The 20,788-nt window shown below is 38.4% G+C and overlaps 1 protein-coding gene across 1 annotated transcript in view; it reads right to left on the reverse strand.

Annotated features, from left to right (window-relative positions):
* Nucleotides 1-529: 529 nt before the first annotated feature.
* The window catches only part of CTR9 (CTR9 homolog, Paf1/RNA polymerase II complex component), a 28,194-nt gene continuing 7,935 nt past the window's right edge, over nt 530-20,788 (reverse strand). The window contains exons 6-25 of the mRNA XM_017500275.2: nt 18,856-19,004; nt 17,167-17,274; nt 15,774-15,881; nt 15,433-15,669; nt 15,109-15,198; nt 14,870-14,998; nt 14,575-14,758; nt 13,130-13,218; nt 12,169-12,354; nt 12,011-12,098; nt 11,681-11,829; nt 9,384-9,500; nt 9,077-9,222; nt 8,075-8,146; nt 7,353-7,488; nt 6,750-6,896; nt 5,846-6,003; nt 4,705-4,801; nt 4,375-4,487; nt 530-1,600 (exon numbers count right to left, since the gene is read on the reverse strand). Coding sequence (XP_017355764.1) covers nt 1,174-1,600; nt 4,375-4,487; nt 4,705-4,801; nt 5,846-6,003; nt 6,750-6,896; nt 7,353-7,488; nt 8,075-8,146; nt 9,077-9,222; nt 9,384-9,500; nt 11,681-11,829; nt 12,011-12,098; nt 12,169-12,354; nt 13,130-13,218; nt 14,575-14,758; nt 14,870-14,998; nt 15,109-15,198; nt 15,433-15,669; nt 15,774-15,881; nt 17,167-17,274; nt 18,856-19,004 — 2,930 coding nt within the window. The 3' untranslated portion in view covers nt 530-1,173. The remainder of the gene's footprint in view (nt 1,601-4,374; nt 4,488-4,704; nt 4,802-5,845; nt 6,004-6,749; nt 6,897-7,352; nt 7,489-8,074; nt 8,147-9,076; nt 9,223-9,383; nt 9,501-11,680; nt 11,830-12,010; nt 12,099-12,168; nt 12,355-13,129; nt 13,219-14,574; nt 14,759-14,869; nt 14,999-15,108; nt 15,199-15,432; nt 15,670-15,773; nt 15,882-17,166; nt 17,275-18,855; nt 19,005-20,788) is intronic.

Below are 20,788 nucleotides of genomic sequence, written 5' to 3' on the forward strand. Positions count from 1 at the left end.
CACCAACTCCACTGAGAAATGGAAGGCTGATCCTGAGGTACAGGCAGGAGCCCTGGTTCAGGCTTTGAGTCCTCTCAGGACTCCTGTCCTTCAAGAAGCCTTGTCTTGACTGCTTCCTCCAACCTCCTTTTCGTTCCCGCAACCTGTGCAAACATTATCACCCTATTTCTCACACCACAGGGACAATAAATTTATCTTCACTCAATTTTTGAAGACAAGAAGGGAACTTTATCTCTGCATTCTCACCTCAATGCCTAATATAGCACATTTAATACTTGTTGATAACAACAAATAAAGCTCTTACAAACTGCTACATAAAAATATTACTCTTGTTAATTACTGAATTATTGAAAATAAAAATACATGCTGGTACTTTAGCTTTCTTGCATCTTTAAAATAAACACTCTACAAATCTGCAGGAATTACAAAAGTCTTGAGGCTTAATGTAGAATTTTTCAAATATTTGCATAATTTATGCTAAATTGTCATACACAAATATATCAAGCCAAAAAAGACATAAAGTTACCCATAAAAGTTGATAAAAGAATTTTATTATTACGTGGCTTAGGTAGGTTTTTGCATTCTACTAACAGAAGAGCATTTTCCACACCTTATTCAACCTAACAAATTATATATTTGTGATTTTATCTACATTGCTGCAGTATTACACTATTGAAAACCTTCCTTTCAAATGTACTTTGGTGCAGTTATACAGTAGATATCTCTGCCTTCAGAAAATAAAAATATTCTCAATCTAAACTCAAAATGGAATAAGGACATTAATACCAAGTTTGTGCATCACTTGGTAAAAGATTGCAGTAAAAATCAAGAGTATGCTGCTTAACATATAAAGAAGATGAGACATCTGCCACAGTTTCAGTCAAACCTTTGTAGGAATGATTTAGCATCTGGGTTTATTTTTACTGCAGTTTTCACATATGATAGGTGGAATTGTACCACAAAGAACAGTTTCATTTGCACAAGAGACTCAAATATTGGACTCTAGCACAGGAAATGTCTCTTGGGGCTTAGTAATATACAAACTGATAGAAAAGAAAATTGCCTTAAGAAAAATTTCACAATTGACTAAACATCTGAAACGTTTTTATCACAGCTTTCATATATTAAAAAAGTTTCCTCCAGAGATGAAGCTTATTATTGATGAAATAAAACCTAGTCACTATCATCTGACCCATGTTCTGAGCCTCTATCTGAGGCCTCATTGTTGGATCCCTCTGGTTCTGATTCATTTCCAGAGCCTTGGCCAGAACCCTCATTATCAGATCCCCTCTCCGATTCATGATCTGATTCGGCACTTGGAGACGCTGGGTGAGAGTCGTTCTCAGAACCTCCTGAGCGGCTTCTCCCTGACTGCACAGATTCATTGTCAGACTGCTCCGAACCGGAGGGCCTTCTCTTTCTGGATGGCTGGTCACTGTCTGAGTCCTGATCTGACCGCTGTCTTCGTGGCCTCCGGGGACTGCCGGCCTCGCTGCCAGACTTGTTCTGGTTCTCATCGGAATCACTCTGTGACGAGGCACGTTGCTTCCGCTGTTCATCCTCGTCTGAGTCACTGTTGCTGTTGCTGTTCCTGGGATGTCTGGCAAAGATGATCATTGGTTAGAAACTGAGGATTCTGGCTAACTGGGGCCTTGATGAGCAGAGAATGTGCTTTTAAAAAATAAGGGCATTTAATATTCTATTTCTTGATCTAGATGGTGGCTACATGGGTATCATTTTGTGATATTTGTTTTGTGTACTATTCTGTAAATGTGATATATTTTACAACTCAGAAAGGATTAAAAAGGAAGAAAAAGATAAGGCACTTTAGCTATAAGTCAAAATATAAACAGGGATGGTGACTCACTGGGCACTGTTCATCAGAAAGAAGCATTTCCCAATTTCATATATAAAATCATGAAAAAGAAGGGATACATTTGTTTACCTGTATATACAAATTAACAACAACAAAGGTGAAACTCAGGATCTCAACTGGCTGTGAAGACTCTGAAGAATTAACCCTTTTCTAAAGGCAGAAAATGTTTCAAAGGACACTTCCCTGTCCTGTTGCCATTGGTGCTAACAGATAACCTGAAGAGGGAAGACATTATTCCTGTCCTAAGATTTGCTACTGCACTAGGTTCCCTCTACCATGACCAGACTTACTTAAGATAGGAAGCTGGGGCTAAAGGAGTCCTTTGGTTTATTTGCCTTTGCTCATAAGCTCTCCCTCTACTTGTAGCTGATATGAGAAAAGGAAGAGAAGTCATGCTTATGTTTAGAATGGTGGCAGCACCCTCAGAGTCTTGGCTTCCTGGAGGCTCTGAGGAAAGAACATTCCCTGAACCACTGTGACAGCGGCTTTGGAGCAGATATACTTCTCTGGCATATTCCTTAGTTCTGGTTTTCACGACAGATTTTCCAATAAAGGAATATTCAATCCCACAGAATTCAGTCTAGGAACAGTGAGGGAGGTGAAATATATTACTCTCTTTGTGTATACATATTAAAGACCCGTGGGTCTTCCCTGAGATCCAATTCACTCCATTCCATCTGGCCAAATAAGCAAACACACTTTATGATGGTCAGGACAAAGCTTAACTGATGCAAGTGGCTCAAACAAACTTGGCCTTGACTCAGGTACAGATTTGGAAGCAGCTTAGCCTTTAACGATGGACCTTTCTGCCAACACATTTAATAGTGCTCCATCTTTGAAAACCACGTATTTCATTACACTGATCATGCATGTCTCTAACCAGACCTGGGTAACACTATGGGGGCAAGGGCTAAACAATGCTTTAGGGAAAAATAATTTGGATGTGTCAGCTGGTGCCTCCAGAGAAAAAGGGAACTGCATATCTTTTTTGTTTTTGTTGTTGGTGTTATAAAATTTCTATAGTGATGGGGTCTCACTGTGTTGCCCAGGTTAGTCTCAAACTCCTGGCCTCAGAAGTGATCCTCCTGCCTCAGCCTCCCAAAGTCCTGAGATTATAGGTGTGAGCCTCCACGCCTGGCCAGAACTGCAAATCTTTACAGATGGTTCTTTCTAGATCGCCACCCTATGAGTACAGTCCCCACCAGAAGCCTCAGCCTCCTCAACATGCTAACCTCTGCCTCAGGACTCCCAATCCTTCTAAGACTCAATTCAAACACCCTTTCTTTTAGAAAACAACATCTCTTACCACTCCTACCACCACCCAAACTCCAGACTAGGTATGGCCCCTGCAGAGCAATAATGCAGATTTATGTGGTAACATTAATCCAACCATAATGTGGGGTTTTTTTGTTTTTTTAAAAGACAGAGTCTTACTCTGTCACACAGACTGGAGTGTAGTGGCGTATTCTCAGCTCACTTCAAGTGCCTCCTGGTTTCAAGCAATTCCCGTGCCTTAGCCTCCCGAGTAGCTAGGATTACAGACATCCACCACCACGCCTGGTTAATTTTTGTACTTTTAGTAGGGGTGGGGTTTCACCATGTTAGCCAGGCTGGTCTCAAATTCCTGGTCTCAAGTGATCCGCCCACCTGGCCTCTTAAAGTGCTGGGATTACAGGTGTGAGCCACTGCACCCAGCCTACTATGTGGTTTGGTTTATCTGTTATTCTGTACTGCCTCTGAAGCAAAAATTCCTTTGGGAATTTATGGGCCTATCTTTTCTCTCTGTATTTCCAACACTTATACTATCTCACAGACTGGATGTTCAAACATCTGTTGAATGAATAAATGAAAATGATGGCTAGAGAAGAACACAGTGTAGCACAGTATTAAGAGACCTGGTCGAGATATCCAAACGGAGAACAACTTAAGCTTGTGAGGCAAGTTTAGGACAAATAAAATCAAGTATTGCTTCACTGGGTGGGCCATGAACTAAAGGAGAGTTGTGGAAGCAGTCTAGGGTAAGCCCTCCATGGAGCAGATACTGTTGACTTACCACTGCACAACAGGGGAGGAAATAGTCAAGAAATAGCCAGTCTCCACATGACCGGGACACTTTTCGTGTGTCAACAGTAGGACAGCAAAATGATACATTTCATTTAGAAGGATGTCATCTAGGACATTTCAGCTAATGTCCATGAAGAAATGAGATTTCAAAATAGGTTTTCTTCTTTAAGAGAAAAGATGTAGTAGGATAAAATGACAGGTTAAGGTTTCTTCCAGCTCTATGATTCTAAGAAGCTGGAGAGAAGACATTTTGGCATAGCAGCACTCCCAATTAACTTTCCATTTCCTCCAATTTTCAAGTCTGTCCCCACCCCTCTTATTATTTATAAATAAAAAGCAAGAAAAGTATATTTTTCCTAGTACAGACAGGCTGATTAGCAATCCCTTTTGATTTATCTACATCATGAAGAATTTATAAAGAGAAAAATTCCTACCCTTCATCAGCAATTTTAAGTTTATCCTCATCTGAAGAGTCATCACTTGATGATATTATGGCTTTGGATTTTATTTTTCCCTTCATTGATGGAGGCAGACGTTCTGGCTTGGGCTAAAGAATGTCAAACATAATAGATTAGTCAAGACTCTTACATTAGGCCATTGTGTTAAACTGGGTTTGCATTATAACGATACAATCAAACAGCCACCGATAAACTTTGAAAACAGACATTCATGCTTGAGAATGCAGCAAGGAAAAAATGTATTCTAGTGTACTGCAATCTTTCATGTCTACCAGGGGACAGAAAAACACAGTACTATAAACTTACAGCCTTTTTCTTCTCTGCTTTTTGTGGACGTCGTTTTTTCGGTTTTGGGCCGTTTTCTGTTTCTTCATCATCAGATCCTTCTTCTCCCTTTGGAGGTCTTAAATAGTGAACACCAAGAGAGAGTTTGTCAAGAGCCTACCTATAAAGTTCCAGACTACTTTGCCATTAAACTATTACTCATTCTGAATCCTCTTCTATATGGGTGCTGTCCTCAATCACACTGTACACTCCTCAAGGGCAGGGGACATAACTTACTCTTGCTGCACATGGCTCCGAAATCTGTAAAAAGCCATGTTATTTATGCAATGTCTGCTGACTAATTTAGTCACTGCTGAGCTCTCATTAATCTGCATTTGAATCTTGCACTTAGTGGAATGAGAGAGGAGATGAGACAAGACCCAGGCTCCAGACTTCAACAACTTTCCTCTCCTCTCCTCTTCCTTCTTTCCCAACTGCTGATTCCAGGCCTGCTACTAACATCCTCGCTACAGCTTCAATTCCACAAGTCTGTGTCTGAATCAATTATCAGGTTCTTTCTCAAGTATAGTTCGCCAAGGGTTGGGAAGGGAAGTCTACGTAAGATAGCTGAATGGAGGTTCCTGGACAGCGTAGCACCACAACAGAGGGACAAAAAGGCTTAGGAGCACCTCCACATGAGATGGGCAGGGCATCCTTGATCTTAACAGCAGAGAGCACTAGGTGGTTTTAACGGCACTTTCACACACATTTACATCTTATGCACTGAACAAAAACCATGAGGTAGGCAATGCTGTTACCAATGACAGAGAGAAAACTGAGGCTTAGTGATTTTTTCAAGATTGTGCATGCATGGTTAGCGTGGACACAATCCAGGTCTTACTCTAAATCACAGATTTTCCAAAAAATATTTAGAGACACAAGAAAGGCAATTATGACTAACTTGTAACTCTAAGAAGGAAATCTGTGGAGATGTATGGAAATCCCAGGTACTCAGGGGATTTTGTACTGGGGTCTATCTTAGGATTAAAGTAGGAAGTGGGGACACAACAAGCTTCACTGTTTGGATCAAGTGTTCATAAATTCTAAACATCAAAAGATTCAGAAGTTAAAAGGTCTTTCACCACGTTTGAGGTTATTTCAAACACATTAATGATGAAATTACCTTCTCCTCTTTTTCTTCTTTCTCTCACCACCCTCCTCATCTTCACCTTCTTGCTCACTGCCACTACCCTTTCTTCTCTTCTTCTTTTTGGATACAGGTAGGTCATCATCAGTGTCATCATTGACAAATTCATCAAACTCTCCGCCCTTCTTAGAACGCTAAAATCCAAGTAAGACTACAATCAGTTATTTCCTGGCTGGTGGAATGTGGCTAGAATGCTAAGGTAATAGAAAGGGGCCATATCCTTTCAGTCATTTGACAAATGAAGGATCTTTTTTTTTTTCTTTTTGAGACACAGTCTCACTCTATTACCCAGGTAGGAGTGCAGTGGGGCAATCCTGGCTCATTGCAACCTCTGCCTCTTGGGTTCAAGTGATTCTTGTGCCTCAGCCTCCCAAGTAGCTGGGACTACAGGTATGTGTCACTACACCTGGCTAATTTCTGTACTTTTTAGTAGAGACATGGACCGTGTTGGCCAAGCTGGTCTCAAACTCCTGACCTCAAGTGATCTGTTTACCTCAGCATCCCAAAGTGCTAGGATTACAGCATGAGCCACTGTGCCCGGCCCAAATGAAGGATCTTTTACTAAGTCACATGGAAGGGGTTCTTGGCTAGGCCCATATTTTAAAGACTTCTAATTGAGAAGAAAGTCTCAGCTGTTAAAACTTTGTAAAAATCAACTACTTAAAAGGCAACTACAAGGTAAAATATTCTTAGCTAAACTTGGAATGGATTGCTAAATACTGGATACCATTTAAATCATTCTCTGTGTTGGAAGATTGTCTCTTAACAAAGGAGCAAGTCAAAACTAGCAAGTACAGAATGAATTTAACCAATTATCCTCATTTCTGAAAGCCAAAGACAGAGACTGAGGTCACTGGTGCGAACAGGAATTATATCTTACCCGTCCACCGCCACCACCTCTTTTCTTCTCTTTTGTTGCTTCAGTCTCGCCAGTAAACATAAGAATATTTTTGGTCTTCTCCACATATTGGGCCCGCTGTTCCAAAAGTTTCTTTTGTTCTTCCTTTTCTCTGAGACGTTTCTCCTCCTATGAGGAAAAATGATAGAAAAGAAACCCCACTGAAAATTTTCTTATGATGAAATGGCTACCATCCTAAACAGAGGACCTTTTTTTTTTTTTTTTGAGATGGAGTCTCACTCTGTTGCCCAGACTGGAGTGCAGTGGTGCAATCTTGGTTCACTGCAACTTCAGCCTCCCAGGTTCAAGCAATTCTCCTGACTCAGCTTCCTGAGTAGCTGGAATTACAGGTGTGTGCCACCACTCCTGGCTAATTTTTAGTACAGACAGGGTTTCACCATGTTGGCCAGGCTGGTCTCAAACTCCTGACCTCAAGTGATCCGCCCTCCACCCACCTTGGCCTCCCAAAGTGTTGGGATTAGAGGCGTGAGCCACTGCACCTGCAGAGGACTTTTTTAAAAACATATAAAGTGTATGCATGCACATAATTCATTAATTCCAGTATAACTGGAAAACACAAGATACCTGTTCTTTAAGAAGTTTCTGCCTTAACAGCTCCTTTTCTTGCTCTTGCTTGGCTCGCAACTCCCGCTCTTCTTCATCTTGTTTGCGTGCCCGGGCCACGTGGTACTGGGCCTGGCTCAGTAAGTCAGAGCACTGCCTAGAACATTTCAGGTTTAGAGACCCATGAATGCAACTACTATATTTTATTCAAAAACTCAGCACATCTATTTTCCTTACACAAATTAAAAAATCTGAGGAAGGACCATTAGCTGATGCCTAAGTGAAGTCTTAAAAAACAGTTTTTTTTTTTTTTTTTTTTTTGCATTATACTTTCCACTATACCAATGTACGAAGTCTTAATTATCAAAATTAACTTAGTTTATCCTAAGCCAATACTGCCAACTATGTTAAGTTTCCAAACTTTAAGTGTCCTCTCAAAGCACAGCTAAAAAGATTTCCAACATTATATATAACTCAGAGACATGAATTTTCTCTTGACTTGGCTGACATAAGTAAAATAGAAAAGTATTTCCCCCCCGCAACTCAAGTACTTTGTACTAAGGCAATTTTTGCCCAATTCCCTGAAAGGAAAAAGGTCTGGTAAAGATTAGAGTCCCTAAGAGGAGTGTGAAAGACTGACCTGTGGAAGGTCAGAAACCTCTGTTCCGTACTGTGTCACTCTCTCAGCCCACACTAATATCACTGCCTCACCCAAAGTCACCTTCCATAAATGGTAACATTACCTGGCTTCTGTAGCAGCAAGGGCCAAATCGAATCTCATTTTATCTCCCACTTTACTCAAATAACTGAAGTATCTAAATGAAACGAGAAAATACTTTTAAGAGATTCTAATGAAATAAAGGTCTTAAAAACTTTCATCTGTTCTACAAAGAGTCTGAGAAAAGGTTTGCATATTGACTGACTTACATGAATTTATTTAATGCATAAAAGGCTACCGTCTGAATAAGAAAATTACATATGCAACTCACTTTTAAAAAGGCTCTCATCAATATGCCACTCATTACATTTAACAGACAAGTTCATCAAGATGGTCAAAGTTATATTTAATATTATCAGTAAATTAATAAATAACTACAAATCAATTCAAGCAATGGGTATTTACTAAACATAAAATTTATTAAATATGTCAGGATGGAGGTTGGGGGCTCAGGCCATGAAAGCACTTATAATTTACCAGACAAGGCAATAATTGTTTCAACAATATAAATAAAGCTGGACAAAACCTGATGAGAGAACAGGTTTTAATTTCACCACACAATGAATCACCATATCAATACTATATGATTAAATAAAATTTGCACTGATTAAATAAAATTTGAGCTGAGCCCATTAAAAGACACATTGGTGTAAAATGGAAAACGAACATAAGTGTCTAAAAAATTTCACATGTGTAAAATGCTGGGTCACATTACTGTCAGATTAATGGAAAATCTATGGCAAGTTTGCAAAGCTAGCCCTCCAGTTCTAGAGGTCGAGCTGGGTCCAAATCTGGCAGGATCCTGTCTATAGTTTGGCACCACCTGGTGGCAGCAGCTATCTGCTTTCGCTTAAATATTGCTGGAACGATTCTAAATAAATCACCTTTTGAGGGAAGTGATTTTCAGTAGCTTGAGACGAATGGCTTCAAAGAAACAAAGCATTTCAGACAAAACTGGGAACATTCAAGATGATATGGTCATAGACCAAACAAAGCATTTCAAAGGTTGTTTCTATAATATCTTTACCTATGTGCAAGCTCCAGTTCTTTCACAGCATTAAGTACTTCCTTCAGATTACTTTTTTCATCTTTCAGGACAGAGGTAGCTAATCTTTGCAGGACCAAGGCCACATTAAACATAAGAACTGTATCACTGGGTGCCACATGTCTAGCCTGTGGAAAAAAAAAAAATTCATATGGTCAAATGACATGAAAAGGATTTTAGACAGCAGAGTATTATTAAGTGGTAGGTATGTGAACATGCATAACAAAGAATAAAGAAATACAATGTAGCACAGAAATGGATAGGAATAATAGTGAGCTCTCCTTTTTACCTTCAGCAAAGTCTGTTTGCATTCTTGTAACTTGCCACACTTGAAGAGGGCACGGGCCAAATAGAGTACAACTTCAGTGTTTTGGTGCTTATAGAACTTTCTGAGGCAGTTTTCATACTACGAAAAAAGAGAAAAGTTAATTACAACACAACAAAGAATAAATGACATTTTCACTTTGTAGTGAAATGGCATTGCAGTTTTAAAGCTCTGTAAAAAGATATTTTACCCTTTGAATGGTTAATTTCAGAGAATAACTTGGGGAATGATTTTTGACATTCATCAGGATACATTTTCACAACATAAAAAATCTGCTCATTAGAAAAACTAGATGCTTTAAATGGTTTTTTTTCCCATTTGAAATCTGGACCAATGCTGAAAGACAGGGTAAACAGACTGGAAAGTCTTTTTCATATCTTTAGCAATACTACCTCGAATCGGCTTACTGACCACTGATTAGAAATCATACACCTGTCTCCTTTGGTCTTTACTGTCTATACCTTTCTTAACGTTTGGCAGAACCTACTGGCAATGAGCATGAGGAGTCTTACAGTTCTGGTTGTTAACTTCTTGGTAAAACCAATACTAGTGTTAATTGTGACATGAACATAGCACTTTTTGACCATGGAATACATTTTGTCATAGGTAAGATCTTTTTCATGAAAAATGGTCAAGACAGTTTTTTCCTGAATATCCCTAGTAGTTAATTTGCATTTTTTTTTTTTTTTTTGAGATGGAGTTTCACTCTTGTTGCCCCGGCTGGAATGCAATGGCATGATCTCGGCTCACTGCAACCTCCGCCTACTGAGTTCAAGCGATTCTCCTGCCTCAGCCTCCAGAGTTGCTGGGATTACAGGCGTGCACCACCACATCTGGCTAATTTTGTATTTTCGGTAGAGACGGAGTTTCGCCATGTTGGTCAGATTGGTCTCGAACTCCTGACCTCAGGTAATCTGCCCATCTCAGCCTCCCAAAGTGCTTGGACTGCAGGCATGAGCCACTGTGCCTGGCCATTAATTTGCATTTATAAATGGCAACATTATCATTCGGCAGATCTGGAAGGCCAAACTCACAAAATACAACCTCTGAAGCTACCATATGCAATCTGGGTTCTGTGAGTTTCGGTGATTATTGACTTTCCAATACTCTGAATACTGCTAATAACCCACCCATTTTGACGGTGGGGGGTGGGGAGCTGGGGAGAAATAGCAAGGGGAGAGATACCAGATGTAGGTGATGGGGAGGAAGGCAGCAAATCACACTGCCACGTGTGTAACTATGCAACAATCTTGCATGTTCTTCACATGTACCCCCAAACCTAAAATGCAATAAAATAAATAAATGGGGAAAAAAAAAAGTAAACCACTTCCAGGAGCCTGGACTGCTCTTTTCTTCTATTTTTTGTAAGGTTTTCCTTTCTGACCATAATATATCCCATAGAGCCCAAGATCCTTTTTACTTTTTAATATGGATGCTGAGCATGACTTTTATTTTGAGTTCAAGCACTCAACAAACGTAAGCATAAAACAATTCTACAGTCATTAAATCTTATCCCTGTTTTCTTTTTTTTTTTTCACATGAGACAGAGTCTTGCTCTGTCACCCAGGCTGAAGTGCAGTGGTGCGATCTCTGTTCACTGCAACATCTGCTTCCCGGGTTCAAGCAATTCTCCTGCCTCAGCTTCCTGAGTAGCTGGGATTACAGGCACATGCCACCACACCCAGCTAATTTTTGAATTTTTAGTAGAGATGGGTTTTCACCATGTTGGCCAGGCTTGTCTCAAACTCCTAACCCCGTGATCCACCCACCTCGGCCTCCCAAAGTGCTGGGATTACAGGCGTGAGCCACCACGCCCGGCCTGTTTTCTTTCAAATAAGTCATTTAACCTTTCTGAAACTCACAGTTCAGTTTCTGAAACTGAATACACAAACGAATATTAAATCCTACTACTTACTGGGTATTTACTAATATGCTAGGCATGCTAGTGCCAAGTAGCTTTAATACTGTATCCTCACAAAGTTCTATGAAGTTAAGGTACAATTATCTCCATTTTATAGATAGGAAAACTGGCTCAGAAGGGATGTCCTTTGCCTGAGGCATGTATTTAGTGGTGGTACCAGACCTCACATCTCTGTCTGGATACCAAAGCCTGGCCTTAGTATTATATAATTATTAACCTCTAAATAGACAAAATATCACAAGAGATAGCATGCAGCTCCATGACAGGGCCAGAATGGCTAAGAAAACATCTGCTCAACAATGAACAAGATATAAAAATATCTTGAAAGAGAAGATATTACCATCTGAACAGCACTGATGTACTGCTTTTGTTCTACATAGATGTGTGCCAAGTTCAACCACACATCACTAATATCTGCTGTTGCTTCTCTTACTTGGGCAAATACATCACGAGCTTCACGAAAATATCCTTTGTGGGCCAAAACAGCTCCTGGAGATAAAAAAAGTTTCACATTTAAGAATTTTCTAATTGGAGCCAGAAAAACAACTAAAAATTCTATTTTAAAACAACTACACTGATCACATTTTAAGAAAAATTCTTATTTACAAACATTCCTCTGAAAGTATTCATTTAAAACAAATTGTTATGGGTACTCAAGTTTTATAATCACCTATGCCATTAGCAGCATACAGATTCTTTGCATCATTTCTGAGTACTTGTTTGTAGATGGCCAGAGCACGATCTTGATGACGCTTTTCCTATAGAAACAAGCACTGTTAAAGAAAACTCAAACAAGAATGATGTAGAATATCAGTTTTGTGAGATTACCTTTTCTCGGTCTCGGGTGGGCTGATGCAAAGTTTGGAGCCACACATTGCCAAGGGCTAGCATAGAATAGGTGTCACTCTGTGTGGATGGCTGTTTTAATATCCTCTCAAATTTCTTCTGTCCAGGACCCCATTCTTGTTTTGCCAAATGAAGATTGCCAATCAAAGACCAAGCATCTGGATGATCCTGAAACATAAATATATGAAGAAGAAAAATCTGCAATTTAGTTTGAGAGAGATCAATTATCTTTCCACACAATAACTGATTACTAAAGAGGTTTACAAGCTACATTATAACAGTGGTTTTAAAACTGAGAGTTGATACCCATTAGTGAGTTGTAAAATCAATTTAGTATTTAGCGATCAGCATAGTAAATGCAATAGAATGGAATAAAGTAAAAAATCAGTGTATTGTCCATTGGCAAAAGCAAATAATGATTTGTGAAACTTTCATTTGTTTGTCTACATATACATTTGTGTGTACTAGGCTATGATATGAAATCTATTTCTTACTGTGGGCCACAAAAAAGTTTGAGGACCTCTATGGTTCCATTCAAAATCCTAGGATAATATGATTCTATAAAGTTCTCTCACATAGTACTAACTAAACTGTAAGTGAAGTAAACTAGAGAGTAAAAAACACAGGAGCCAGGTCACATTTGTTGAAATGGAGTGAAAAGACAGGATGGGGAAAGGGAAGAAGGAACAAGGAGGAAGAAAATAGGAAAGATTTATGTAAAAAACATGGTCCCTATTTATAACATGGTTAATAATGCAACCTAATACATTCTTTAGGATCTAACAAGTAAACCAAAACAAAAAACAACAACGACAAAAATGACAAAACCAGGAAGATGCTAAGGTTACTAGAAATATGCTAGCCATTAAAAGGAAAAACTGATTTATAGGGAAGGAAAAGTGAAAATAATTACTTCTCAAACCTAAGAGTTAATATTACCAACCTGATTAATCTGAAGAGCTTCCTTAAACCAGTCTGAAGCCTCATAAAAGTTCCCTTTATCTCTAGCCATGGCTCCTAGCCGCAAATAACCTGAAAACATATTTAAAAGTTTTTATATCCCAAATATCAGCTATAAAGAATCATAATTTTAAAGTCATACTTTTGAAACAATTGGGTTTTTCGTTAATATAGCCACATAAGGAACAGAAAGTCTCAAAGGTGAAAAAGCATCAGTCATCAATCCAACAAGTTGAAGAATAATTTTGTAACCATCTAGACTTACTGTTTGAAATCTAAGACTTTGCCACTCCACTCCCAGTGCTAGTTCCCTGACCCAAGTCCTTATCTCAAGCTAAGTTATTTAAAAAGCTTGGAGCTGGCCTGGTTCTAATTTCTCTCCAATGCACACCATTGTCAGTTCCCTTTTTTTTTAAATTTGTTTGTTAAAACAAAGCTGCTTGTAATATGGCAAAATAGTGAAAGTCTGATGAATAGGTATTACAAGTTAAAAGACCTGGGCTCTAACTGTGGTTCTTCCATTAATTAACAGTAAAGTGCTACACAAATGTAAGTTGTTTTCTCTAGGAAATCTCACTTCTCTCAAGAAACCAATAGTGGTCACTACTGCCTATCAAATCAATTCAAATTCAGTCTGGCATTCAACTGAAATCTTGCTTATTTTAAATCACTTTTGCATCCGTAACAGCATGACAGACACTAAGTTAATAGCTCCTGATTTACTAGAGTCAAAACATCATGCATTAGGTTCTTTTAAAGAAAGTACAAAAAAAAAAAAAACCAACCCCATATATACACAAATAAAATTAAGTACACTATGTAAATTATTATTATTGTTTTCAAATATAAAAACGGGGTTTCGCCATTGGGGTTGCTTAGGTTGGTCTCGAACTCCTGAACTCAAGCAATCCCCCTGCCTTGCCTCCCAAAGTGCTGGGATTATAGGCATGAGCCACTGTGCCAGGCCTGAATTATTTTTTAGTTAAAAACTTGCCATATTTTACAATGTATAGGTTACAAAACTCAAATTACGACATTTTAGTAAAAACTGCTTCAAGGAAAAACACTTCTCTATTATAAACATTGCATAAATGTCCATATGAAATCAAAGTAGGATGTTTTATAGGTAAATGCATTATCAAATATGTCAAGGAGTTGTTAAAAGCCTAACAAAGGTAGCTGACCCACTGAAGATAGCCTAGTCATTGAAATATGATCCAATTGGTTTTAGTTGCTTATTTCTAGCACAAATGTAAGTAAAGCTGTACCTCTGTTTTAAGGCCACAGATTTGCCCTGGAGAAATGGGGACATTAGAACCTTTAAAATTTTTTTACTATCAATTCTAGTATTATTTTTTCAGGCTACATTTCTGCTACTCTTGTAGGAACGAAGGGATTTCATTACATAAAGAAGTTTAACATCCTTACAGTCAACATAATTAGGATGTTCACGTAAGATGTTTTTATATAATTTTTCTGCTTCATGGAATTCACACATCGCCTCATAGAGCCTGGCGAGATTGTATGACGTGGTAACAGAAATGGCGTTATAGTAATGCTCATCGTGCTCTGCTTCTGCTTTTGCACGGTCCAGTGATGCCAAAAAATATTTCTATGAGAAAGAAAAATTATACTGTTAAAAGACTTAGTTGACACACTTTTTAAAAAGGCATGCATTCAACTCGATTCAGTATAAAACACAGAAATATTTCTGTTTTCCTACCTTAGCCTCCCCTAGGTTTCCAAGTCTAAAATGGAGGGCACCCACATTATTGAGAATCTCTGGGGGCACATCGGCCTGCACTTTCTCCTGAAGAATTCGTGTCGCTGTTCCATAGGCTGAAAGGGCACCCTGTATTTTCATGGTTGACAGAATAAGGTATAATAAAGTAGAAGAGAAATACTACACCAGGCTTGCAAAAAACACATCATATGGGAGATTTAAAAACATTACTAAAATACCTGTATATCAGTCTGTTCTAAGATTTGTGCCAACTCAATCCAAGCTTCAACATCATCGGGATACTGTTCTGTGACCTTCTTCAAATGGCCCTGGGATAAAAGAAACTGTTTAGCTGAAGTATTCCATCTATAGGCTGACAAAATTTAAAATGGCAGCTATTTAAGTCTGTGTAATAAGGCCATTGCTTGTTATCTAAACTAGAACAAGCTCAGCTAACAAAACTGTTTGTATCCTATTTCTACTAGCAATAATAGGAAATGAAAAATGGGAGTTTTGGAATAGCTAATAGAAAATAGTTAAGACTTAAAAAAAAAAAAAAGTACCTTGGCAATATCTCGTTTTTCTTGATCTTCTGAGGCAGCATAGAGAGAGCCCAATATTTTCATAGTTTCATAATTGTTAGGGTAAGCTTTCAAAACCTTCTCAAAGCATTGAGATGCATTTTCTTTGTCACCTCGATAAATATACATTTGTCCCAAACCAAAAAATGGGAGCACAAAAGAGGATGAGGCGAATTGTGTGGCTTGATAATAGTACTGAAAAGCTTGATCATAATCTTCCTAAAGAATGAAAATAAAACAAGACCAATTTGTACAAAAATATTGGAAAGACTTAAAACACTATAAATAAAAAGACTGGACATTTAGAGAAGTTATAAAATTACCTGAACATGGAATGATCTAGCTAGCTGATAGCAGCTCTCTGCTTGCATAGCTTCTACTTCTGTATTATGGAATGCATGGAGGGCCAGATGCTGGACTTTACTATAATCCTGAAAAACGAAGATCAGAAAGTCAACTGAGTGAAGTCATAAGACTAGCCTGCATAGCTTTTTAATCTCAGACTAACTTCATTTACCTGTAAGATACACGTCCATCTTCTTCATAGTTGCTTTTTAGTACTATCACAGTTATAACCTAATCAATAATTCACTATAAAAGGGGAGTATGTTTCTACAGCCAGAGAGTAAAGCACTGTGGTTAACAGCTATGTGACCTTAGAGTATTAACTCTTCCTCACTTTACCCACCCACAAAATGGGAATAAGATTACCTATGTCATAGAATTATTGTGAAGATTATGTAATTAAATACATAAAATGCATTCTTTTTTTGAGACCGGGTCTTGCTCTCTCATATGGGCTGGAGTGCAGTGGTGCCACAATGGATCACTGCAGCCTCGACCTCCCAGGCTCAAGCTATCCTCCCACCTCAGCAGTTAAGACTACAGGCATGTATTACCATGCCTAGCTAATTTTTAAAATTTTTTTGTAGAGATGGGGTCTCGCTATGTTGCCAGGGCTGGTCTTGAACTCCTGGGCTCAAGCAATCCTCCCACCTTTGCCTCCCAAAGTGCTTGGATTACAGGTGTGAGCTACTGTGTCCAGTAGATTTAGTATTTTAAGAAGCCTACAATACCACTGCTTCTACAGAATTAGTGGCAACTTAAAAAATACAACATGGTCAACATGCAAAATAACAAAAATGTCAGTGACTCCTTGTTCCCTACATAGTATGTCAAAATTCTGATATTATAAAAATGCCCCACCATCTGGATCCAAAGCATTGCCCACCATACGCATATTACATACTATTTCATAGATTTGTGTGTCTTTCCCTTTTCAACTCTCTAGTGACCTCTTTCTAAAAAACTTGTTTAGGAGCTTTGCAGCCTTGGTGAAAACTCACCTTAGCCACCTGACCACTTACTCATTTCTTTACCATAAATGGGTAGATACCTTTATTTTTGCACTTACATTTGTTTACATGGCTGCTTTTTCCATGAAACTGAACTCCTTGAGTGCAGAAACCATGTTTTACTCACCTCCCCATCACTACCACAGTGTTGGGTACAGTATAAAGGGTCAATAAATATTAAGTGAATAAATGAATAAACAAATATATGTACCCCCAGGTAACTAATACAACAAACTCTATATTTGGAGGGGAAAAAAAAATCTGACATTTTCAAATTTCTTTCCAAGTTTAAAAAAGGTGTAAAGTATCAATTGCAGTATAGAATAACAAAAATCAGAATTTAAAAATAAATGACTTCTACCTTTTTGAAGAAAAAGTGATTTGCCAAGTGGTTCAATACCATAGGGTTGCTAGGATCAATAGTATAGGCTCTGGAAAGAAGCTGGACGCCATTTTTAATGGAATCAGCCTAAAAGGAAACATTGCAACAAGGTGGAATGAAAACAATACTAAATTAGCACTTTTCAAAATTTTCTTTAGTCACAAGAAATAAGGTTACAAACCCTAAGATCTGACACTAAAACGGATTAGAAGCCTCTTACGATGTTTATATATCTGTATTGTATTTGTAATTAAATTTCCCTTTTAATCCTTGTTTGTATGTCACTTTTTTTCCCCTCTTATTTTCTTGTTCAGTTCTTGCTCGAGACTTATCTACTTTATTAGTCCCTGCCCCTACCTCTCTCACAAAGAGCCACCTTTGTTTTTATTTATATTTATTTTTTTTTTAGAGAGGATCTCACCGTGTTGCCCAAGGTGGAACGCACTGGCACGAACAGAGCTCACTGCAGCCTTGACTTCCTGGTCTCAAGCAATCCTTCCACTTTGATCTCCCAAAGAGTATTATAGGTGACAGCCACCATGCCTGGCCTACCAACTTTGGTTTTATTGATCTGAGCTGTCTTCTTGGTGTGACTGATGCTGGTGGATTACCCAACAGTCATTTTACCACTCTTACTCTGCTAATGGAATCCAGATTTTGTAGCCTGTGAAAATCTTTTGAGTTTAGGAAGGAAAGCTCCCTTCTCCTCTTCCCCAGGCCCAGGGGATGAATCATGATTGATCTACACCAGTCCAGATAATCTATTCCTCTGGTCTAAGGTAGTCGTTCTCAACTGGGATGAAGTCATGCTTGGTTATCACAACTGGAGGAATGCTACTGACATTTAGTGGGTAGAGGCCAGGGATGCTGTTAAACATCCTACAATGGAAGGAACAGTTCCCCACAACAAAGAATTATAAAGCCCAAAATGTCAACAGTACTGAGGCTGAGAAACCCAGGTATCCCTGTTTTGGACAATTATACGTAAGGGGAAGCATGATGAAGAGCTTCCTTCTCAATACAAGATAGGGTTTCTCTAAGAGAGTCTTTTTATCCTTTCTGTTTCCTCCCTCTTTATAAGACCGATGTAATAGTGAGAAGCTAGAGATGCAGCAGCCATTTTGTGACTATGAGGTGACAGACATGATGAAGAAAGACCACACACTAAGGAAGGGAGGACAGAATTATATAAAATCATAGGTTTGATGACAACCAACTATCAAATTTGAGACTCTGACAACTGGTTTAGTAAACAAAAAAAGCCCTTATGTTTAAGGCACTCGGATGTGTTTTTTGTTACTTGCAATGAAAGCATTCCAAACTGATATACAGGTCTATGATCTCTTATCTGAGATTCTGAAATCTAAATGCTCTAAAAAACAAGTTGTTGTTGTTTGTCATCTTCGAGCAATCTCATTTGGTAGCAATACTACCTGAATTATGACGCTATCCTACTAGTATGAACAGGTTATCATTTTGCCACAGAGATGTAAGTTTGCTTTTGGGGTAGTGCCCCAATAACCGGGTGTCATACATTGTGAAGTACTGGTACCCTTCTGTAGTCTGTAATCTTAATTTCTAAGATACATCTGGCTCCAAGAATTTTAGATAAGAGGCTGTGGGCCTGACAAAGCAGTTAGGAACTAGATACTTTTCTCACTTACATACCTCTTTATTGTTGAGTTCTAGAACGGCCAGTCCAACTAATGCTCCCACGCATTTGGAATTGAGTTCCAGGGCTCTGCTGAATGCCAGACGAGCTTTTTCCAGTTTGTTAAGTTTCACAAAGCAATGACCCATTCCTAAACGAACTTCCGCTATAAAATGAAGTCATTCAATCTATCAAACTAGGGCATTTTTTAGGGTTCAATTCAATTACAAAAATGCTTAAATATTCTCTACTTATGAGTTGCAAAATCCCCAAAATTAACCTCAGTATAACTACACTATAAAATCTTTTGACCTATCACAAACTTGGTTTCCTTGGAGGCTATATCATACCAAGTTCCACCCCTCTCCCCTCTCACACACACCCTTCTCACCATAGAACAGAACACCTACAATACTGGTATTTTTCTTGTCTTCTAGCATCGCTTCTAACCATACCTTCAATTTTTCATTATCGAAGAACAACTTTTAAACAGAGAACAAAAGTTCCACTATGGCCTTAAATAATGTGGCTGATTACATGCATATACCATCGTTCCCTTCAGAGCTATGCTTATATGTGCTACCTCATTTCAAGGCCATGCCATAACACAAACAAGTTCCCATCTAAAGCCAACCACCACTCTGGTCACTAGATGCCCTCTTATCTATTTAAGGATACTGCTCCAGCAGCCCTCCCTATTTTTTCTCTGCATTGGATTATTCATTCTCATCTACACATAAACATTCTCCCATCTTATAAAAATCCTCTCTTGATTCTATATCCCTTTCCAGTTGTCAATCATGTCTGTTCTTCCTTTGAGAGCAAAACTCCCAAAAAGATCTAGTTACACTTGCTACCTCTAATTCCTTTCCTTCTGTTTTCTCTTGAATCCACTCCAGTGAAGCTCTCACCCTACCATTCCAGTAAAACTGCTTTGATCGAGGTCACTAAGGATTTGTATGCTGCTAAATCCAATGATCACTTCTCTGTCCCTAATTTTACTTGGCCTAACAACAGAATTTGACACTGTCTGTCATCATCTTCTTCTGGAAATACTTTACACTGGCTTTAAAGCCTATTTTCCTCCTTCACCTCTAGCTATCACCTTTTCAGGCTACTTTGCTGATTCTTCCTCATTTTTCTAATCTCTTAATGTCAAAGAGTGCTCTAGGGCTCCCCTTCCAATCTCTTTTCTATTTATACTCATTTATAGCTTTACACACTACCACCATGTTGATGATTTCAGCCCACACCTCTTTCCTGAATTCTGGTCTTTCTGATCTCTTCACTTTGTCAATTTTAAATAATGAGATTTGGAAAATATGATTAAGTATAGGCTTTAGTGGACTGCAAGGTGTAAAAATGGCTACTGGGAAAGTACTAATTCCAGATGAATAATATCAGCATTTTCCAAAGTGAAGAAGTTAAGGTTTTAATTATTTGGGGGAGATAGAGAAGTTCTAGTAGGATTATAAAATTTTGAAATATAATACTGGATGTATATGTCACAAAAATTTGATTGGCTATATTCTAAAAAAGATTATTTTACTGCGCCATGTGAGGGGGTTCTTATTTCTGGCACCATTTGATCTTAATTGTTTATATAAAAAAAAAAAGGCAGAAATTGCAACTGCATGCCACATGACTCAGGTTGTGTAGCCACATTCTTCTCAAGGCTCAGGATAAAGTTCTAAAAGCTTTAAGTTTGAAGTGTTTAATTTGACAACTTATATGTCTAAAAGGCATTTCAAATTTTTCACGTCTAAAACTAGTTCCACTTAAACTATTTCCCAAATACTATAAAATATAACTCTACTTTTCCAATTGCTCGTGCAAAGGAGTTTTCTTTGACTCTTCACATCTACTCCATCACTCTCCTTTCAAAATATATGTAGAATCTGACCACTTGTACCACCTCCACTATCACCTCTGCCCTGCCTGCCTACAGAT

Source organism: Cebus imitator, unplaced genomic scaffold (assembly GCF_001604975.1).
Source record: "Cebus imitator isolate Cc_AM_T3 unplaced genomic scaffold, Cebus_imitator-1.0 Scaffold265, whole genome shotgun sequence".
Classification (NCBI taxonomy): domain Eukaryota; kingdom Metazoa; phylum Chordata; class Mammalia; order Primates; family Cebidae; genus Cebus; species Cebus imitator.